The 21,476-nt window shown below is 46.2% G+C and overlaps 1 protein-coding gene across 1 annotated transcript; it reads right to left on the reverse strand.

The window, feature by feature from the left end:
* Nucleotides 1-616: 616 nt before the first annotated feature.
* On the reverse strand, nt 617-21,217 carry LOC141572783 (scavenger receptor cysteine-rich domain-containing protein DMBT1-like). Its single transcript, XM_074338665.2, has 7 exons — nt 20,875-21,217; nt 14,671-14,766; nt 13,606-13,938; nt 12,668-12,714; nt 9,562-9,571; nt 6,667-7,002; nt 617-927 (listed from the first exon to the last, which is right to left on the reverse strand). The coding sequence occupies exons 1-7, from the start codon at nt 21,215-21,217 to the stop codon at nt 617-619; spliced, it is 1,476 nt and encodes a 491-aa protein (XP_074194766.2).
* Between the last annotated feature and the right edge of the window lie 259 nt (nt 21,218-21,476).

The raw sequence follows: 21,476 nt of genomic DNA on the forward strand, positions 1-21,476 counted from the left end.
GGAGGGGGTGGCCCTGGGCTGTGGAGGGACCTGACAGTGGGGTGAAGACACCCAGCCATGGGGTGGGGAGTCACGGATGTTTGTTGCAGACATTATTTAGTAACAAAAGGTAACAACAGGGTTTTTAAATATTCATTCAGCTTTTTAAAATGGTTGCATATAATTTCCCTAGTGGCAAGAAAAACCTAACTTTGTCAATCAATAAATCAGGAGAGTATTCATATATAGCTCTCTCTGAGAAATGTCTTCATGAGAAATTTATGAGATTGACACACATAGAAAAATCATTCTGGAAATGATAAACCTTCCCAGAGCAGAGACACAACTTCCTGGTTCCCTAGTATGATTTTGTTCACAGGATCTCTTCTCTTCTCCGGGCCAGGGGAACAGGCTGTTGTGATACTGGGCACACAGGAGACTAGTATCACCAAGGTCCTGGATTTTCTGAGTCTGCGGGGTTTCCCAGGACATGGGACTTTCAGTACCAAAACAGGGAAAATTCTGGGCAAGCTGGGACAAGGTGTTTACCTGGCCTGGGACCCCAAGACTTTCAGGGCTGGCAAGCTTGGAAGGCGTAGCTCTGCTGCTTGGGAGGGACACCCAAATTTGAGAGGGTTCAAGTACCTGAGCAGATGGCTCCGGCATCCTCATGGTGCCCACAGTTGTGGACAGACAGGCCACGGTGGTGGCATTGCCCCAGGCTGGTCTCATTACCCGTGCACCATACGTCATCCAGGAAGATGGGGCCAAAGCCGTCACCAAACAGACTGTTTCTTGGGGCCGCCAGGGCCACCCCACAGCCCAGCTGCTGGCACACCACCTGGGCGGCGGACAGGCCCCAGAGGTCATCACACACGGTCCCCCAGGTGCCGTTGTGTTGGATCTCTACGCGGCCCTCACACCTGCTCTTTCCATTGGCCAGTCTCACTACGGGCAGATCTGTAGGAGCCAAGAGCCAAGTCAGCACAAGAAGGTTCTTTAGATTCTCAGACAAGCCAGTATTTCTAGTTAGAGAATCCTACCCCAGGCTGTGGTTTGCTGTCCAGACAGCATGTATCCTCAGGAAATTATACACACAGAGGAAATGATACTTGTATGACTGCTTTAGATACCTGGAATTTAGCACAAACTACAAAGTTTTTCTCACTGGGCAGTTTCTTTATGGGAGTCCAGGCCATCTATTGGTTTTGTAAAAGGTCTATACGCTTAAAAATCACCTTTTGCTTTCATCCCCTTTTGGGTATCCTGTTTTATGTTGTTGCTGTAGAAATTCAAAAGAAGCCGGCTGAATATCTGGGGTTCAGAGTTGGATTTCTAACCCAAGTCTCTCAAAGAATCTTATGAAGTTCTCAGAACATAATTAATTTACTTTACTTGAATTTAAAAATTATTTTATGGGAGGCTCCTGGAGGAACTTGGGGGTTGGAATAGCAAGCAAAGGAAGAGATGGTATCACTACGGCAGGAAGGTAAGGAATTAACCTTGTGACACTGAGCCTTGATCCAAAAGCAGATGAAGTTGATTCTTAGATTCTGAGCCCCAGAGACTGGGGCTGGCTCAAGAGTCCCCTCTGAGAAGAGCCCATAACAGCCTATGCAGTTCAAGGCCATGATACAGGGCTTTCGCTGATGCTCTGAGGGTTGGGTGTGGTGATTTGGCTCTCCTTGAAAAGATTCTTACACATGAAGAATCCACCATATTACCAGGTTGCCTCTAATGAGCTCGCTTCTATTCCATGCAGCACCAGGGCTATGAAAATAATGTTGGCTACATTTCTGTTGACCTCAACCTAAGGAAAAGTTACACAATGTAAGAATGGAAAAAGTACCTATTAGATGGAAAACACCTGGCTCTTCCCCAGGAGTTGAAGCAACTGTATCTGTAAAAAGTAAAACAGTCATCTTAAGTACATTCCAAACAAACTCAACAAAATTACATACGCTTTTCCAGTACAACTGAAATCACACGCATGAGTGTGCTTTTAAACAACCCTATCCAACTTCTAATCAAATTGTTATCATTTAAAATGTATGTGACGGTAGCTCATATAAATGTCTATTACATTGTTTTGAAAACCTGAAACCATTAAAAAAAAAGAATAAGAAAGTGAAATAAAATTGATGTTGGGATTGTGAAGATGTGAGCCATAGGCCCGGGACACCTTGTCAGGGCAGAGTTCAACATCCTGGCTCCCAGGTGGGGCTGCAGGGGGAGGAGCAGCTCCTGCCACAAGGCCCACCTGCCTCCAGGCCCTTCTGCCCTCTGGCCTGCCAGTTTCAGTGGCAGGAGCCATCACTTTGGGTCAAGAGACACCATTTCAGAGTCTGGCTGAAATGCAGCTCTTGTACGTGGGAGGGATCACGTATCAATCTGTTATCACACAGAACAGCTTTTCCTCCGGGACCGGAGGAGAAAAGCAGGGCCTTGTGAGGCTATGACACAGCCCTGGGTCTTCACCTTCTGGAAGGGAGGAAGGGTCTGGAGCTCAGAGCATGGTCAAGGAAAGTTAAGGCTGGTGAGGGAGACCCTGGACTAGATGGCTAGTCACCAATGAGCAAATAAAATCAATGCGAACTCATGGATACCTGGGTGCCCAGCTGCTGCAGACTCCACAGAGACAAAGGAAATATGACAGTGGTTTAATAATAGAAACCAGGATGGTGGAGTGGCTCAAAGGTCATTGTCTCAGTTTAAATGGGACTGGACAAGCTGGAGTAAACAATTGTCCTTAAGCATCTGGGGCTGTCCCCGCTGGGTCTTTACAGCCAGGTGTGGATTGTATCACGTGGCAAAAAACTCTGAGGCAGTGATTCCGAAAGGATTTGGCTTAGTAACTAAAATACCACCACCACCACCATCACCCACAACAAAATAGTTAACATTCCTGTGCATTTATCGTATGCCCTTTGCTTGATTAAATGTCCTCTGTGGAATGTTTCATTTAATCCTCCCAACAACTTCATGAGAAAGGTACCATTATTTTCTTTAGTTTACAAGTGATTAATGTTTATAGACTCTCAAGTTGAATGCCCTCCCACATATTAAACAGCAGGCATATTTTTCAGTTAGAACAAAAATGTGCTGTCCCAGGTATGGAGGCATTTCCAGACTCTACGTACAAATTCCAGGCTTGGCCTGAGCAGCTTCACAAGTGGCCCAGAAGGGATCTGTGCTCTTCTGAGCAGATGACACCAGCGTCCTCATGGTGACCCCAGTTGTGGGTGAACCAGCCGCCACGAGGGCACTGCCCTAGAGAGGACTGTTTTCCTGGGCAATTGACATCATCCAGGAGGATGCTGCCTGGCCCGGGGCTGAAGCTGGCCCCTGGGAGGGCAGACACAACCAGGCCGCAGCCCAGCTGTCTGCAGACCATGTGGGCGTCCTCTATGGGGCAGCTGTCATCACACACCGCGCCCCAGGCGTTGGTGTGGTCGACTTCCACTCGGCCCTCACACCGGCTTGACCCATTCGCCAGCCGCAGGCCCAGACTTTGTGGACATTCCAAACAACGCTCATCCAGAAAAGCCACAGAGGAGAAATCCAGGATTTCCTGGAAACTGTGCACTGACAATCGATAGTAACAAATCTACTCCCTGCTTCATTTCATCCATAGATTGTTGCCTTGGGTGTTACTCAGTGTGGTTTTTGAGGACGCGACTGCTTAAGAAACAGTTTTGCTCCTTAGCCCGCTGGCCCAGCAGCGACCTGCATCTCTGCATAGCTACTCCCTTCTCTTTCACTGTGTGCTGTGTATCTTGGTTTCTGACGCTCACAGGGTTTGTTGGATTTTGCAGGAGAAGCTAACCTGCACACGCTAATTGGGTATAAGTAAGATTCTGTGTGCTCTTGCACACGTTGATCAAATGACAATAGCAGAAGCTCTCGTCTATGCTGTTCCTAGGATCAGGTACAACTATGTATGTGACAACTTCCTGGGCATATAAAGGACAGTCACTATAGGCTGACCCCATGTTCAAAGGGCAGTGACAGAAAAGGGTAGAGACTGGGTATACTCAGGACAAGGTGAGCTCATGGAAGAAATGGGTAGAGATTTGGGGTAAGCAGCGTACCCCCATTCACCTTCCTAGGTGCGAGCTTCCTACCCAGCCCCCAAAACCATTCTTGCATCACACAGTTTCTTATTTCCTCTCACTTTTCAGTCACAGGTTTTTTTTTTGGCAAACCTAGATAGTTTCAGCCTTCCCCCTTTTGTATGGCCGAGACTGTGGAGAAGGGCAGTTTCAGCAAGGACACTTTTCCCACGGGAATGCTGGACTTTTTCCGGAGCTGAAACTCGACAAAGGGAAGGCAGTTGAAGAGAGAAGAAAAGATTACCTGTGGATGTGGGCACCTCCGTCGCCTTTGGAAAAGATGCTAAGGACAGATAGAAGAGTGAAAGAAAAAAGTTAGACAACATCTTCGGTGCCAAATACATTTAATTCTCAATCAACTGTCAGAGGGCTCTCTCCCTCGTGGATCATCTACAGTTTCTGGGTTTACATTGATTTCCTTCCCAATTCCTTCCTCTGTGGGGAGTACTCCTCCCAGCATCCAGCTGGTACGTCCACAGCCAAGTGATAACAAGCTTCAGAAAATGAAAGCATGGCGGTTGATGAGTATTTTTTGAACACACATATATTTTAAAGCCAAGAAAGCCTTCTCTGGGGATCGCTGCTATTTAGCATAAGCTACTCTGGTGCTTCCTTTGAAGGTTTGGGATCATTTCTCTTTTTCCTCAGCTCTTTTCTGCATGTTGTATTTTACTCTTAAAAACTGGACCTAATTTGAAAGGTGACAACTTTTGGGCCTATCTCAGAGTCAGGGAAACTAAAAAGTGGTGCTTTCAGCTCCTTTATCCTTTACAATGCTGTTGAGTAGACAGCAGGCCACAGAGGTCAATGCCTGCTGTGCTTGGAAGACGTGGGGTGAGAAGGTAACGGCTGACATCTAAATAGTGTTCTCCATGTGGCCAGCACACCAGCTACTCTACCCAGAGAGACCCACTGTATCGAAACCCAGCCTCAGGAGGCAAAAGCCATGCTCCTCCTCCTCCTTAGCCAGAGGAGGAAACCAAGGCATAAAGTGGTTCAGAGATTCGCTCAAAGTCCCACAGCTAGTAAGTGATGACACCAGGACGACAAATCCAGGGCTTTTTCCCCCCAAACCATGCCCTACCATCCCAGGTGACTTTGTCGAAGCAAGTTATAGTTACTCAGATAAGAACAACTGAAATTACCTGAAGTGAGGCGACTCACAGTGGCTGATGGTGTTGAGTAAGTCAGCGAGGCTATGAGAAACAGAAATGAAAAGGTACGGCAGGTCATGCCCCTTCCGTCTTCTTAAGCCCAACAGGTCAACCTGCTTACTTGAATCAGCAAGGTACATGTCTTGTTCTGGGGAGAAATTGCACCCCATCTGGACACCTGAGAAGGACCTAGAGTTACCATGGTTACAACCACCATGGGTCTTTGGTTTCATTTCTGTCCTGCTGCCGGCCATTGCAATGGCATTTTGTGATTTTTTTTTTCAATCTGTGGCCACAGTGATGGTTGCCTAGTGTGGTACGCTTATCTTGCCAGCTGCTTTGGTTTTTTAATTCTTCTTGAGTGTGTGGGTTGTATCTTCCAGAGTAAATGTCAGTTTGCAAAGGGCAGAAACACATTATCTCAAGGACATATACTGGTTACCCATCAGCACTGGGAGAGAGCTGATGGGTCCCAGAGCAAGTGTGACGCTGGGCCAGGAGCTCCAGGGCAGGGCTGAAAGAACTCAGAGCTGCTGCTTGTGACCTTTCCCGTCATGCCTGACAAACCCCCCATCACTCTGCCCAGGGCCCTGGTCCCCAAACTCCCTGCTCTCTGAGCCCCGAGCCCTGTCCTCTGATGTCACACTCAGCATGTGGCTTCAGCTCTCACTTTGCTCGGAACATTGACTCTGCCTTTCCCTTTACCGCTTTCCTCTCCCCTCAGAACCTTCCAGTACCCCCACCCCCTGCTTGCCCTTTCGTCCTGGTCATTGTGGCCCGGTCTGGCGGACAAGCCAGTTTGCCTCTTACCGGCCAAACCCGGAAGGATGCAGAGATAAATGGGACTTTTGATGCCAACGACTGAATTTATTTGCAGAAACTCAACTGGGATAAAGGGGTTGAACAAAACAGATGGTTCCCGGAGGCTGAGCCCTCACTGTGGGACACGAGATAATCTGAGCTGGCTCATCTTCTATTTTAAGAGTTACATACTTATTTCATCAAAATTTAAAAATTTACATTCCGTTCCATCCTAGTTAAGGATATTTTCAGCTATACCTGGCATAAATTGATGAGATAAGATAGTTCACTATATTTTAATTTTTAAACATGTTAACATTATTTTATTGCTGCTGCATTTATTTTTACGTATTATTTGTTTCTGGCAAGTGACCCTGGCTATTTATTTATGGCGGTGATATAAAGTTTCCTTGGGAAATGAATTCATTTAACTGAAAAACGAAGAGTTTATGTAGAGGAAAGTATTAAGAAAATTATAGTGTGGGTGGTAGGTGGGTGTGGCAGGGATTGTGCTGGGACATCTGAACAGCTGAAACTTGGGAAGCAGTGGCCAAGGGACGAGGGACCGCCCAGGATGTCCCTACTGCTCTAAGTACAGTGGAGGCTGTCCTGTCGCCCACCCCCGGCCTCAGAATCAGGCCCACCTGAGCAGATGACACCGGCATCTTCATGATGACCGCAGTTGTGGGAGAACCAGCCGCTGTGCAGGCATTGCCACAATCTTCCTTCGGTCCCCACACACTCCACATCGTCCAAAGCAATGGGGCCCTGGCCTTGGTCAAAATGCGCCCTCTGGGGGGCCGACACAGCCATGCCACAGGCCAGCTGCCTGCACACCACCTGGGCATCACGCAGGTCCCAGCTGTCATCACACACTGTCCCCCAGCTGCCGTTGTAGTGCAGCTCCACGCGGCCCTCACATCGGTGGCTGCCGTTGGTCAGCCTTAGGACCACATCTGGAAATGCAGACACATCTGGTCCCTGCTGTGGGCACTACCCCTTTGCCACTGCCTTTGAGCTGACCAGATTTCGAGGACACCACTCTCATACCGGGGGAGGGAATTACTGCGGGTTACAGTGGCTGCAAAGGCACTTTGGTGTGGTCACTCATGGCCATGAGTTTTGGAGTGATGTTTTCTAAAGCTTTTGCCCCAGACAAGATTGTGTACTTGACAGAGGCCAAAGGAGGCCCCTGGAAGCCCTTGTGAAGTGGGAAGCACCCTGGACACAGACACTGGTTGTTACTGCCCCGAGTGAGGAACAGTGCTCTTTGGGCAGGTGAAAGAAACCACACGCGTTCTGAATGCGACAGGTGCAAAGACAGCATCAGCCAGTGTGATGTGCTCTGGGATCAGAAGATGTAGCTGAGTGCGTTGTTCCCTGGCAGTATTGGGTGTTCAACTACTTTCTCCAGGCAGATCTTGGGGGTTAACTAAGGAGCATGGAAGCCCTTATCTAAGCGTAATCCACTGAGAGCTCTGAAATGTCCCCATATCCTGCTGTATATGTGTTGTGGGTGGTTTTTGTATTGAATTCAGCTGGGAACAGGTGGGCTGGTAGTTGCAGTTTGAGGTAGTTTTGTTCTAGAAGGATTTGCCTACTGCACTTTCCCTTTCTTTGGAGAAGAGGGAGGCTCTCATTTGTGTCCTCCATCTACACACACAGCCAAGGGAAGATATGAGATTCAGCTGCCTATTTCTTCAGCCAGGATATTATGGTGGAGGAAAATGACAGTGAGTGACAGAGCAGGGTGAGGGGTGGGCTGGGGGCTGTTAGAGTCAGAATGGATGTCACTCAGGATGTCATTAATGAAGGTGGTTTCCGCAGGTCAGATTTAGAAAGCATGTCCTCTCTTAAAGGGGGAGGACACAAATTCAGTCGAAACTCCCTCCAAGTATGTATTAGGATACCTACCAGTCTCCCTTCCATCTTGCTGAATGGCATTGTACAGAGTATAAAACCCTGTGTTGGTGATCATGGCATCACTTCTGAACACTATGGTCATGATGTTCGAAGAAGAGAGAAACGTGAGCTCTGTTCCAGCACAAAATCTGCCCATGGAGAGTGAGGCAACTTGCTGTCCATCAAACACTTCGATGAAGTCGTAAGGGCACCCATAGATGTCCTCTAATCTGAGGAGGTAACGCAGCGTTAATCTCCCCAAGGAAATCTGCAAAAATGTCTTAAATAAAATCATTGTTTGCATTGCATCCAGCCAGAAACTGCAATCACTGCTGCCATCTCCTTCCAACTACACACCCCACTAGTAGACTCGACCCCTCAAATATTGACTGAATCTGCACCCCCCGACCTTCTCTACTGGGACTGGCCCAGGGCAATCAGCCTTTCATCGTGTCTCACTTGGTCTAATTCAGAGCCCCGCCCCCCAACTGGAATCTTGGCTTTCAGTCTTCCCCACCATCTTCCTCTCTACCCTGAGTATCTCCCAAATGTCCCCTGACTATTCAAACTCTGCTACTCCCTAGGGAGGTGACAAGTGTCTACTAAGGTCTCACTGAGTAAAATCCTAACAACGTCTAGAGCAGGAAAAAATGGTGATGGCTGTAAAAGCTCCAAGGGTCTGTTGGGTAGGACTCTTCCCTCTACTGCCCCAAACTGCCTGGTTCAAGCCCAGGGTTTTCACGGCATGTTTCATCTAACCTGGAGATCAGAGAAGCTGTCCCTGACCGATCTCCTAATGCCATCTTCGCCCTGTCACTCTCTATCCTATTACCATATATGTACCTTTTTTTTTCTTTATAGCACTTACCAACTTATCACTAACTGAAATTGTCCATTGAGATATTGGTTCATTCGAGTACTATTTGTCTCCCCGTCTAGAATATAAACTCCATGAGGGTAGAGATCTTGTCTGTCTTGTTCAGTACTGACAGCCCATTCCTAGACCAGGGCCTACCCAGGGAGTGGGCTCAATACATAGCCATTTAAAGAACATCAACATTTACTAACATGATAAAAATGTGAGATTTGAATATTTGCATTTAAATAACAATAGGCTTTGATGCAGATAAGTGCTCACTGCATAATGTATACATAATGGACACAATTACACTTGTACACAAACTACTGAATTTGAAAACCTGCTCATTGCAGAACACATCTGTTCCAATGTAACCAAGTACATCAAAATAACCAATTTTTAATTTCTTAAGAAAAAGTGATAGTGTTTGTATGTAAGGTGACAACAGTGTGGCAGTAATAGGTGACATTGCAACCTGAGAAATTATTTCATTAGGAAATAGAGCATACTTCACTTAGCAAGAATGAAATGGCATGCTTTAAGTATGGATATAATTTTTACAAATCTAGGGTGAAGCAAACCTCCATAGAAGCTGAAATTGAAAAAAATGAAGCAAGCTTCAGTGCAAGTTAGGGTTTCTGTCTCAGCACCATTGACATTTGGGGTTGGGCAATTCTTTGCTGTGGGGCTGCCTTGTGAGTTGTAGGGGACGTAGCAGCACCCCGGCCTCCACCCATCAGAAGACCCCTGCCACTGCTTTCCGTCTGGGATCATTGGCCACAGCAGTCAAAGGTTTGAATAGGAAAATGCTGCCTTCACATATAAACTGGGTGGGCAGTGGAGTGAGGAATGGACTCAATGTGTTTTCCAGAAGTGATAAAATGGTACTCTGCATCCCCACACAATTCATATGTTGAAACCTAACCCCTAATGTGATGGTATTAGGTGGCGGGGTCTTTGGGAGCTGATTAAGTCAAGAGAGCAGAGCCCTCATGAATGGGATTAGCGTCCTTATAGAAAGGCCTGAGAAAGCCTTTCTAAGTGAGATTGTAGTGAAAGGACAACCATCTATGAGGAAACAGTCCCTCACCAGACACCAAATCTTTTAGTGTAATGATTGCAGCCTTTCCAGCCTCCAGAACTGTGAGAAAGAAATTTCTATTGTTTGTGAAGCTTTCCAATTTAGGACCTTTTTGTTATAGTAGGCTGAACAGACACACAGAAAGGCTACCTCTTTCAGGAAAGCATGGATTCAAACTGAATCTGGCATTTGAATTGAGAAAGGTAAAACTGCTTACTTCAGGCTGGGGATCGTCAGTTCGACGTGGAACTTCTCAGCCAGGTGTATCACCCAGACACATTCCATGTTGGTGGGGTAGTTTGTAGGATACCAAGGACTGGAAAAGGAGCCGGAGAGACTTGAAATCACTCCCCCACAAGAGTTACTTCCTCCTGTAAAAGCAGACAAGGGACCCATGGGTGGCTTCTTTGGGCCCACACCTTTTCCAGGTGTAGAATCCAGAATTCCACCAAGCTCACCAGTGAATCACAAAATGGGAAGGGAGCATGCTGGTGTAGATATAGTTGTAGCTTGCCTGGGGCGTGATTGTACCCCTGAGAGGGAATGAGGGAGGAGGAAAGATGTATGACCTGTAGGCCGGACCCTAAAGTTGATTGTAGGTAAGACGGGAAATGGGATTGGACATGTATGTGGCAGGTGTGGGGTGTCCAGGCCACACTTCATTAATGCTTTCCCCAGCTGCCTGTCATACAAGCCAGCTCAGCCCAAATGTAGACAACCCACATCTTCGTGAGGGCTTCATCCTGCCAATTCCTTCCCCTCATGGCAGCCTGGACAGACACATCTCTTCTGTTTTTATGAATTATCAAAGTGATTCCATCCTTTACAGGTTGTACTTTCATTGAAAGAGACTTACCTTGCGGTATAGGAGCTTGAGGGATAGCAACTGCAAAAATCAAAATGAAAGAAAACCAGGAAAGAGCTTAGCATTGTAAAATCATCCTATATTTAAGTACAAATGAACAAACTTGTTACTACTCTTGAGTCTTCATACGTGGTATGGATACACTTATTTCTCTATTCTCCCTGATCTTGGATGCAGCCTCTCCCTTCTTTCAGTCGATTCGCCAGGAGATCACAGACAACGCACAGGTACACGGCATGTGTTTTCTGCATCCTAGGGTTCACCACACAAACACTGTCCTGAGATTGGCCAGTCACTCACGGTAGTGTCACTAGGCTTATGAGCATGCCACTGTGTCTGCTGAAATTTATCAAGTGCCGAAATACAGAAGGACAAAACCCAGGAAGCTGAGAGCATGATGGGAAAAGTAGGTTGGACAAGGGTTCCACTGAAGTGAGACAGGCCCCAGTCTGTCTCCAACATGCCTCAGCTCCAACAGGCATTATCCTTTCTTGCTTCTTTTATGGGACCTTTTGGCTTTTATTTTTGTGTGGCATATATTTCTATGTTTTGTATGTATCCTTAACCCCCACTGCATGGCAGGCCAAGGGCTGAGCAAGTTCTGAAAGCCTGACCATTGGAAAGCTGGTACTTGTTGGAATTTTTCACTAAGGGTTTTATGGTAAGGAGTTTGAGTGGGTGAGACGCATTGGAGAATTTCTTTATCTCTGCTGTCTTTCTCCTCAGGCAGCATGGCTGCCAGCTGAAGACCAGTCCTTCTTAGCCCTGAGCTGGGGAGAATGTTGGATATCAGCAGAACACATTTTTTTAACCTAAAGTGTCTCAGAAGCATTTTTCTTTTGCTAAAATGCTTGATATCCAATATTTCTCTCGGAGAACTAAGTGGCAAAAGCCTTATTTTGCGTGTCTGTTGAGGCAGGTATATAATCTTTCATCAAGAAGAGGTTTGCTTCCAGTTGAATAGTATTCAGACATAAATGGTTCAATTTCCCCCATGACTTTTTTTATTCATGACCCATTCTCTTTTCTAGTCAGCTATGCATCTCTGCCTCAGAAATTGGATGTTATAGCAGAGAGAGAGAGAGAGAGAGAGAGAGAGAGAGAGAGAGAGAGAGAGAGAGAGAGAGAGAGAAAAGCCTTCTGAGTTTGAAACCCTAGACTGCAAGAAGACTTAGGCACAGAGCTATCTGATGACCTGAAAGCCATGGCCACCCTCTTGGGGTCCCTTCCTCCCCCGCCCCAGCCCCAGGCTAGGGGAGATTCCTCACTGACGATGAAGAGAAAAGACCAGAGGGAATCAAAAGGAGCTTAGCTGCTTGTCAGTCCCTGAGAAAGGGTTCTGTGGGCCGTGCCTCCCTTCTAGGGCTGCTGCCTAATTTGTGGGTCCCAGTGCAAAACGAAAATGTGGGGCCTCAGGCAGAGGTATAGACTTTAATTTTCCCTTTCCATGGGTCCATCTCTGCAACCCTTGCCAAAAGGTAAGCCGGCAAGGGATGGTGACCTCCACTGCCTTTGAGACCTGGATTGGGGTAGGTAAGAGCCCCCACCAAGTGTCATTCCAAGTGCATCATGGTGGTGCCAACCCATGAAAGGGGCAGTGCTACCCACGTTGCTCAACCGCAGAAAACTGCAAGGTGCACCTCTGACCTTGACCTTCCCCACATCCACGCCTCCATTGAGAGCAGAGGGTGGCAGCAGTCATTGGGCAGGGTTGGGGAGAAGGCTGGGTTTGGAAGCCAGGAGCACCATCGGGTAGGGTAGTGGGCAGCTGAGAACCTGTCCTGTTTCTCAGCAGGAGGCTGCAGGAGACAGGACCACACGTGCTCTGATAGAGCTGGAATCTTGAGGCTGGGAGGTCACCGCTGCACGTTGACTTTGAGTAGGTTACCAGAAGAAGGTCAATCCTTTCTTTACTCCTGCTGTGTAGGCTAAGCCAGGAGGCCACAGGGGAGCCCCAGATGGTTTCACTTCTCACAACCAGTCTGCTCTTGACCCATCGGGGAGAGAATTTGGCTTTCAGTGCATCTTTGTTTTCCTGCATGCTTTTGTTTTCTAACCCATGTCCCTGAGAGGAAAACCTTTGCACCTTCTCTCTTCTCCCTATTGATCTTTTTTGCAGACACCATGATGGAAACTTCTTCCTCCATCCCCTTCTGCCCTTCCTTGCTCTGACGTCCAGAGAGGAGAGTTTTGGATGTCATTTCATTTGGGAAATGTAGCTCTTAGCTCATGGTCTAAGCCATTGGTTTTCAACCTGGCTGCATGCTGGAATCACATGGGAAGTTTTAAATATAACCTCTGACTGGGTATGACCCTGGAGATTCTCATGTGACTGGTCTGGGGTATGTCTGGGAATTAGAAATTTTAAAAGCTCCCTGGGTGATTCTAGTGTCTAGATCACTGTCCACCAGTGTCTAGATCAGGAGAGAGGTTAGACTTCTTATTTACTTTGTAGAGATATTGAAAATTACAGTGTCCAACCTACCTGAGGGTGTAGGAGTCACATCTGGAACCCAGTTGTCAGCATCTGCATGTATGAAAAAAGGTACATTTAAGAAATCTAAATCTATGAACACAAAGAAGTGGGGGTTTTCTAGTGTGAGCAGGTCTTAAGCAGAAACAAGGGAATATTTTGACTCCACAAAAGCAGTGCCAGACCTGGGTGAGGTTGAAGAGAACACAGCCTGCCAGTTGTGTGGCCCTGGTGTGTGTGTCTTTAGAATAGAGTCACACTTTCAGCATTCTCTGAGTGACATTCACCTGTCAGGCCACTGTCCTTAGAGTCCCTGGCCCTGCTCTGTGTACACCCTCCATCCATCACTAAGAAGCCACTGGTTGAAAGATCTTGCCATGGGAGGAGAGGCTACCTGAGCAGATGACGCCGGCATCCTCATGGTGGCCACAATTGTGGTCTGACCAGCTGGAGTTATGGCACTGGCCAAGGTGGTTCTCAGTTCCTGAGCACTGCAGGTTGTCCAGGAGAATGTCTCCAGAGCCCGGGCCAAAGTGGGCCTTTCCAGGGGCAGCAATGGCCCAACCGCACCCCAGCTGTCGGCACACGACCTTGGCTTCGTTCAGGTCCCACAGGTCATCGCACACAGTGCCCCAGGCCCCCTGGTGAAGGACCTCCACGCGTCCTGAGCATCGGCCTGAGCCACCGACCAGCCGTAGCTCTGGTCCATCTTCTAAACAGAACAGAATTTTATTTTTGAGTTTGGGAAGTTTTAAGTAAGAAGGATTTTCAGCATTCACCTTCATATCTAAGGCAAATAAATGCAAGAGCAAAGCCTTAAGGCTGTCTTGATTCCGTACTAAATTGGGCTTAAGGACTTAAGTGAGACTGAGGAGGGGGTAAAACACCAGCTCTACTTCTCCCTAGTTGTGTAACCTTTGACAAGTTACTTCATCTGTCTCATAGCTGCTAAATTTTCCCACTAAGAGTGCCACATGAGCAATTGAAGTAAGGCGGTGGTGTGCAGTCTATATGTAAATGGGTATTCTGCTCATCTCTACAGGCGAAAGCACAGGGCATAAGTGTCCTGTGCCTGCGTCCATCGGCCATGTGGGAACTGTCCAGAGTGCTGAAATCTAGAAGCCAAATTTCCTGAAGAATCCTCTTCCCTCCACCAGCTGCCCCGCCTCATACCCTGCATTCATGGGACCTTAGACTCATCCAAATGAGAGGCTTGGGACTCTTTCAGCCATGGCCCTATAGGCTGTTATTCCAGAGCCAAGTCCAATTTGCACCCAGCAAGCATGCTACCTGCCGATTGTGGGGCCACAGATGCTCAGGAGGGGGGAAGGGGTTTTTGAAAACTTTTAAAACTTAATCCCAGGCATCTGCTAAGAGGGGAGTCCCTCAAATTAGAAAACTGTTCTGTCTTTCAAAGACCATAAACCTACTTTAAGCTTCATACCTGACTTTCCTTCACTCTGTGGAATCACATTGAACAGAGCATAAAAGCCAGTGTTGGTGATCATAGCATCACTTCGGAACACAACTGTCATGATGTCTGAGGAGGAGAAAAACATCACAGCTTCTGGGGCACAAAGCTTCCCAATAGAGAGTGAGGGAATTCTGGGGCCATCGAAGATTTCAACTGAGTCATAGGGACACCCAAGGATATCTTCCAGTCTGAGGGAATCAAAGTGGAGAGTTAGCAGCATGTTAGAACTTTGTAGAGCTTAAAGTTTAAAAAATATGACGATCGTGAGATTAAATATTTGGATTGTGTTTGAAATTGCATGTTAATATGTAAAATATCAATTAACATTTTCAGATGCCATATTATAGGAACTTTTCTTCGTCTGAGGAATGTGTGAGACTGATGGCTACAACTTACTAACAGAATTTTTAAAATCATAATTTCAGCCAATCACAACCTACATGGAACATTGGGAAATGCAAATGTACACTACAAATTCTTACCAAATGATTAGCATGTACTTGACATCACAGCCAAATTTTCTTACTTTATATTTCACAACACTCTCCATACCAAAATTCTTGGGGAGAAAAGATATGATTTTAAAATAAAAGTAATGTCAGCATCTCAAAGAGTATTTGTACTTTGGTGATTATTTACAAGGAATGTGGATGGGGGGTGATTTTTAAAGGAATAGACAACTGATAGCATGATAGCCTTTGGAGTTGTGGGTTCAAGGTCTTCACTTCCTTGTAGGCTATCTATGTCCTTAGGGCTTTAGTCAACAAAGATAACATGTTTCTAGGATATTCTTTGGCATAGGATATGTCTGACTCCGTAGACTGAGCAACAATTCTGTGCTAAATGTGGACTATCACAGCATTTCATAGTATTGCTGTGTTTGTAGCATGATGTGTGTCACATACAAGAAAAGCTTTGTGCACACTCTGCTAACAGAATCATGAAATGGTGAAAGCTGGGGCTTTGATGTCAGACAGACCTGGAGGGTTAGTCTTGGACAAGTTAGTTAACCTCTCCGAGTCTCAGTTCCCTCATCTCTAATGGGGACAACAAGGACATCTATCTTAGGGCTATAGTGATACTGGACTATGACCAAGATGACAAAGCACATAATATAGAGCCTGGGCACACAGCCAACTCTGAAAATATGTCAGCTCGTATCTTATGTCATGGAGATGAAAAATGGCAGTAACTTTGGAAAATTTATTCTGTTCATGTCAGAGATGAGGCAATGACTCTATTATCTTCTTTTACTTTGCAGCAACGTTTAAAAGATGCAGGGTCCATGGCTTGAGTAGTAGGTTAACATGTGTATGTTGAAAGCCTCTTACTGTTTTTTAAACATTTAAATAAAGGAAAAAGAAAGTCTCAGAGGATAAATATTGGTACCCAATATAGAACCATGGCAAAGCTGGCAAGGAGGACTTTTGTAGTACTTTTAGAAAAAAAAAATCAAAAGAAAAACTATCAAAATATGATTAAGACAAATACGTTAATAAATCACTTATTGAATTTTTCAAGCTAGAAGTGACTCATTGGACAGCACTACAAAATTTACCTGAGCTTCAACTGAGAAAGAATTTCGTGTTTTTCTGGTTTCACTCCTAAAGGTTTCCCATTAAAAGAAATATCTTTATTATGATTTCACAAATGAATATTCTTATTTAGATACAACTTCTCCTAAGAAGTTGTTTTCTTACTTCAGACTCGGAATCATGAGTTTTATGCGGAACTTTTTATTCACATGGATCTCCCACACACACTGGATGTCTGTTGGGTAGTTTTCTGGATACCGCGGACTGGAAAATGAGCCAGGGAGACTAGAGATGACCCCTCCACAAGAGTTACTTCCTCCTGAAACAACAGGAAAAAGGATGTTAAGATGTGTCCACATGGCATCATTTGCGTGATCCCAGTAATGACCAGCTTCCACCCAGTGGCCTGCTGCAGTCAGGCAGTGTCTGCCTGGGTAGACACACAAGACTCTCTGGATAGCTCTTTAGCCTAACCATCTCCTGGGAAGGACAGTCCACTCAATCTAATTCTGATGAATCAATAAGTATTATATTAATGTGGGAGCGTTCCCTGGTTTACCCTCTACCCCTACTATCTGATAAAGAAAATGTTATATTTGTCCTGTCTGTTTACTGTCTCTTCTCTCTTTCTGAGGTGGGAGGACTCTTGCTTGCTGGGAGAATGGAGGGCAGAGTAGATCAACATGAACGACTGGGAAGGATTGATGAAGAGACAGAGGCTGTAACGTGCCTTGGTAAGGGGAGAGTTTGGGGGGTTTGGGGAACAAGTGGCTCTAGAACAATTCCATGGTATGATGAACTGGAGACACGGGGAAAGGGAACGCTGTGGGCTGTTTGGGGATGTTATGACTGGGACCTCCTTTTAAGTAATTTTCATCATTTTTTTCTGGGTAGATTGTGTTTCTTTTAATTCAATGCCTACCGAGTGAGACTGGGACTTACAGATTTTTGGATTTATAATTTATAAGGGTTAAACAAGATAACAGTGAGATCTAATTCTTCCATACTAGTTGTTCTATTAATATAGACACACACACACACACACAAACACACACACACACACACACTTAAAACAGTATGCACACAAAAAAAGCAGAAAGCTTAGAATCATCAAATTATTTTAGAGGAAATTTGAAAACACAACATGCTTCATTGACCTTTTCCCTAAATTATTCAGTTAATTTTTTTCTCTCTGTTCCCCCCTGACCAACTTGTAATCCTCCCAGGATCCCACAGATTCCTGGTCTTCCCTGTGATGAATGACGGGAGGTGGTGAAGCTCCCAGGCCTATTGTTGAGTGTATTTGTAGGTTACAATAACTGGGGCAAGGTCAGACTGACATTGAAACCCCTGGGACATGAACTTTCCGAAACCTCTACACATGGCCAGGGATGATGGACTGGTGTCCATTGTGGGTGCCCTCTACAGGACTGTACCCAAAGAAGGCAGGCTGAGTGTGGCCAGATGGCTTTTTGTCACCCTCCTGCCTACCTGACCTGGGCAGATCCACACACCCTCTTCCCAGCCTGTTCTACTGGTTAAAAATGTCAACATTTATAGGTATTAGAAGTCCTAATGCTGTGTCCCTCAGCAAAGCTGTGGTGAGAACTGAAGGGCTCCTCTGGCTGAGGTCCCGACTGTCTGGCCTCTCACTGAAGGAGCCATGACAGGACTGGCATGGACAGAGCAGAAGCAGCCTCTCACTGCATCGTGCCAGTCCCTCCGTGCCATGTCCTGGGCACACTGCCTAGCATCTACTATGATGGCTCCCTTGGCGTGGAGTTACCATTTCATCTTAAAACTAGTGATTAGCTGGTATGTGATCCTGAGAAACTGTGGAAAGACCTACAAGGAAAAAACAGGGAGATAATGATGCCATCCAGAGGAAAAATATTTAGTCTCATCTACATGTTAGTAAAATTGTATGGGTTTCCTTAGAAATGTCAATGTACTTAATGCAAACCGAGAAAAGTCCGAAGGTGCTGAGCAAATATTCTCTATAGTCTTGTGGCAGAATGAAGGCGGCCAAAAATTCTTGGTCATGTGTCTTGTCATGAGGTGGGGTCTAGGTCCCCTTTCTTGAACCTGGGTGGGCTCCGTGACTGCTTTGACCAAAAAAATATGGTGGAAGTGGCACTATGCCTTAAAAGACTGGCATCTTCCACTCCTGTCTCCGGGAACACTGGCTTCTCATGGCGTCCTGACCACCTTATAAAACATCAGACTGCCCTGTTGGAGAAACCATGTGAAGAGGTCCTGAGACCACATGGAGAGGAAGAGCGCCCTGGCTAAGCCCAACTGTGCAGCTGTCTCCACCACGGCACCAGGCATGTGAGTGAAGCTAGTCTCTCCAGACCAGTCACCAGGTGAACACCACCACCAAGTGACTCTGCTCAGTGCCATGTGGAGCAGAAGTAGCTCCAGCTGAGCCCTTCCCAAATTCCTGACACACAAAGCATGACATTTAACTGAATGGCTGTTGTTTTAAACCACTATGTCTTGGAGTAGCAATAGATAACCAGAATGGCTCCTTTCACTTGACATGGCCTTCTTCATTTCCCAGTCATCCATATAATTTTCAAATTACCATGTTTCCCCGAAAATAAGTCCTAGCCGGACCATCAGCTCTAATGTGTCTTTTGGAGCAAAAATTAATGTAAGACCTGGTATTATATTATATTATAGCTGGTATTATATTATGTTATATTATATTCCTGGTCTTATATTATATAAGACCGGGTCTTATATTAAAATAAGACCCGGTCTTATATTAAAATAAGACCTGGTCTTATATTAATTTTTGCTCTAAAAGATGCATTGTAGCTAATGGTCCAGCTGGGTCTTATTCTTGGGGAAACATGGTAGGTGAGTTATATAAAATGAGAAAACTACAGATAAATGCTCATTTGAATAGCCACTGCCCTTGACCCTAACCATGGCCCTTTAACTTTAGACAGCCCTCCCCTCTCACTCATGACCCCAACACATAAAGATGGCTGTCCCCCAGCAATGCCTAGAACACAGCAAAGTTTTCTCTAAACAAGTGTCTGAGAGAGATGATTCTGCCAATGACATGACGTGGGCGTGCTCTGAGGCTCTGTGAGGACAGCCAGGTGCATTCAAAGAGCAAGAGATGGGGCCTGAAAACCCAGACCTGCCACTTTCTAATTGGGTTATCCTGAGCAGGCTTCCTGAGCTCCCCAGTCCTCAGCTGTGAGGACTATGTGAACGAACATTCTACACCGCTAGCATCACGCCTGCGGCCGCGCAGGCACTCAGAGACGTCTGTTGCAATGACACGAAATGCCTTTCCATTCACCTCCAGCATCATTTCAGAATTTACATCACATGTGTTGGCCTGATTCTTCTAATCTTTGGTTTTTGTTACTGATGAATATCATTCAATCATTAGGTTATAAGATCTTCAAAAACAGGCAAAAGTTATAAGATCCTCGAGAGCATGTACTTAGGGGTCAGATTGATCAGTGTGAAAACTTGGCTCTACCATGAACTTCCAAAGCAATCTCAGGAAAGTTACTTAACCTTTCTGCATCTCAAATTCCTCTTCTGTAAAATATAATATAAAATACCTTTTTGCAGGATTGTCCTGAGGATTACCAAAAATCTGAGCAAAATGTCCCCCCTGTTTGCACTAGCTTTGCCTGGTCTTTGTGTAGCTGGGGCCAAAGAACAGGTGTAGTAAATGAGATTGTTGGCCAAAAGCACCAACTGCTTGGGTTCAAATCCACTGGCTAGTCCTGAGTACATTACTAACTTTCTGTGTCTCAATTTACCTACCTGGGAAATGGGAATAATCAAAGTATTTACCTCAAGGGTTATGGGATTAAATGACTTACATATGCAAAAAAGAGCTCAGAACAGTGTCTGATTGTCAGCATTTATAAGTGTTTGATATTATTATTATTATTATTATTATTATTACTTTGCTTGGACTAGAAAAAAATATGAACATACCTGGAGGTGTGGGAGAAGGCAGGTCTTCTGTATCTGGATGCATAAAGAAAGGCAATAGGTCACTCTCTTTGGTGAATCCAAAGCGTGGAGGAAGTGGGGTAACAGAGGTGTGGGTGGGGGATCAAGTGGAGAGGACCATGGTCTTTCTGGGTATGAGAGCAGAACACCAGAACTGTCCCCTGGGTCAACCCAGGCCTCCTTTGGCAAGGTTCTTGGCGCAGCAGCTGGGTTGATGCTGCTTCCTGGTAACCAGGGCTGGATTACCCGTGGCCCTCTAATGCTGAATCACCTAGGATACTTGTTAAACTGCAGACTCCAGAACCCCTCCCAAACCCAGTTAGTGTAATCTCTGGGATGGGGCCCTAACTTCTTGCTGCAACGCCCCAGGTGGCACTGGTGCACATGAACACTCGAGACTTCTCGTGTACAACCTGGAGCTGCCCATGGCAGGACATGTGTGTGAGTCCAGGGCCTGCTACAGAATAGAAGCTCGAGGACTGTTTGATGAAAGAATGAGCCTGTGGATGGATGCATGCATGGATGGATGGATGGATGGATGTATGGATGGATGGATGGATGGATGGAAATTCCGTCTGGGGTGTATAGTTTCAAAATGTCTTCATCTGCAGCATCTGAAATTACTGCCTGAGAGGGGAGAGGATACCTGAGCAGGTGACGCCGGCGTCCTCGTGGTGGCCGCAGTTGTGCTCCGCCCAGCCTGAGTGGGCACACTGGCCCAGGTAGCGCTCCACCCCAGCGCACTGCAGGTTGTCCAGGAGGATGCCTCCAGAGCCTGGGCCAAAGTGGGCCTTGCCAAGGGCAGACATGGCCTGACCGCACCCCAGCTGTCGGCACACGACCTCGGCTTCATTCAGGTCCCATAGGTCGTCGCACACAGTGCCCCAGGCCCCCTGGTGGAGGACCTCCACGCGTCCTGAGCACCGACCTGAGCCGCCCACCAGCCGCAGCTCTGGCCAATCCCCTGCAGACAGAGATTTGGTGTCCATTGCCCTCTGGGGACACGGCACATTTCCCATGAGATGGTTGAGTCCCCACCCCTGCACTACTATTAGGTTGGTGGGAAAGTAATTGCAGTTTTTGCAATTTTTAAACTTTTAAACCATGATCACATTTGCACCAACTTAATTTTACAGACGGAGAACTTGGTGAAAGGTCAAACTCCTAGCTGGAGGTTTGCTAAGCCACTAGAATTGTCAAAATAACTTTTATTCTAAAATGTCCATTAACTGAGTAGCTATCGGGCCA

The sequence above is a fragment of the Rhinolophus sinicus genome, chromosome 15 (genome assembly GCF_057876585.1).
Source record: "Rhinolophus sinicus isolate RSI-liver-muscle chromosome 15, RSI-T2T, whole genome shotgun sequence".
NCBI lineage: Eukaryota > Metazoa > Chordata > Mammalia > Chiroptera > Rhinolophidae > Rhinolophus > Rhinolophus sinicus.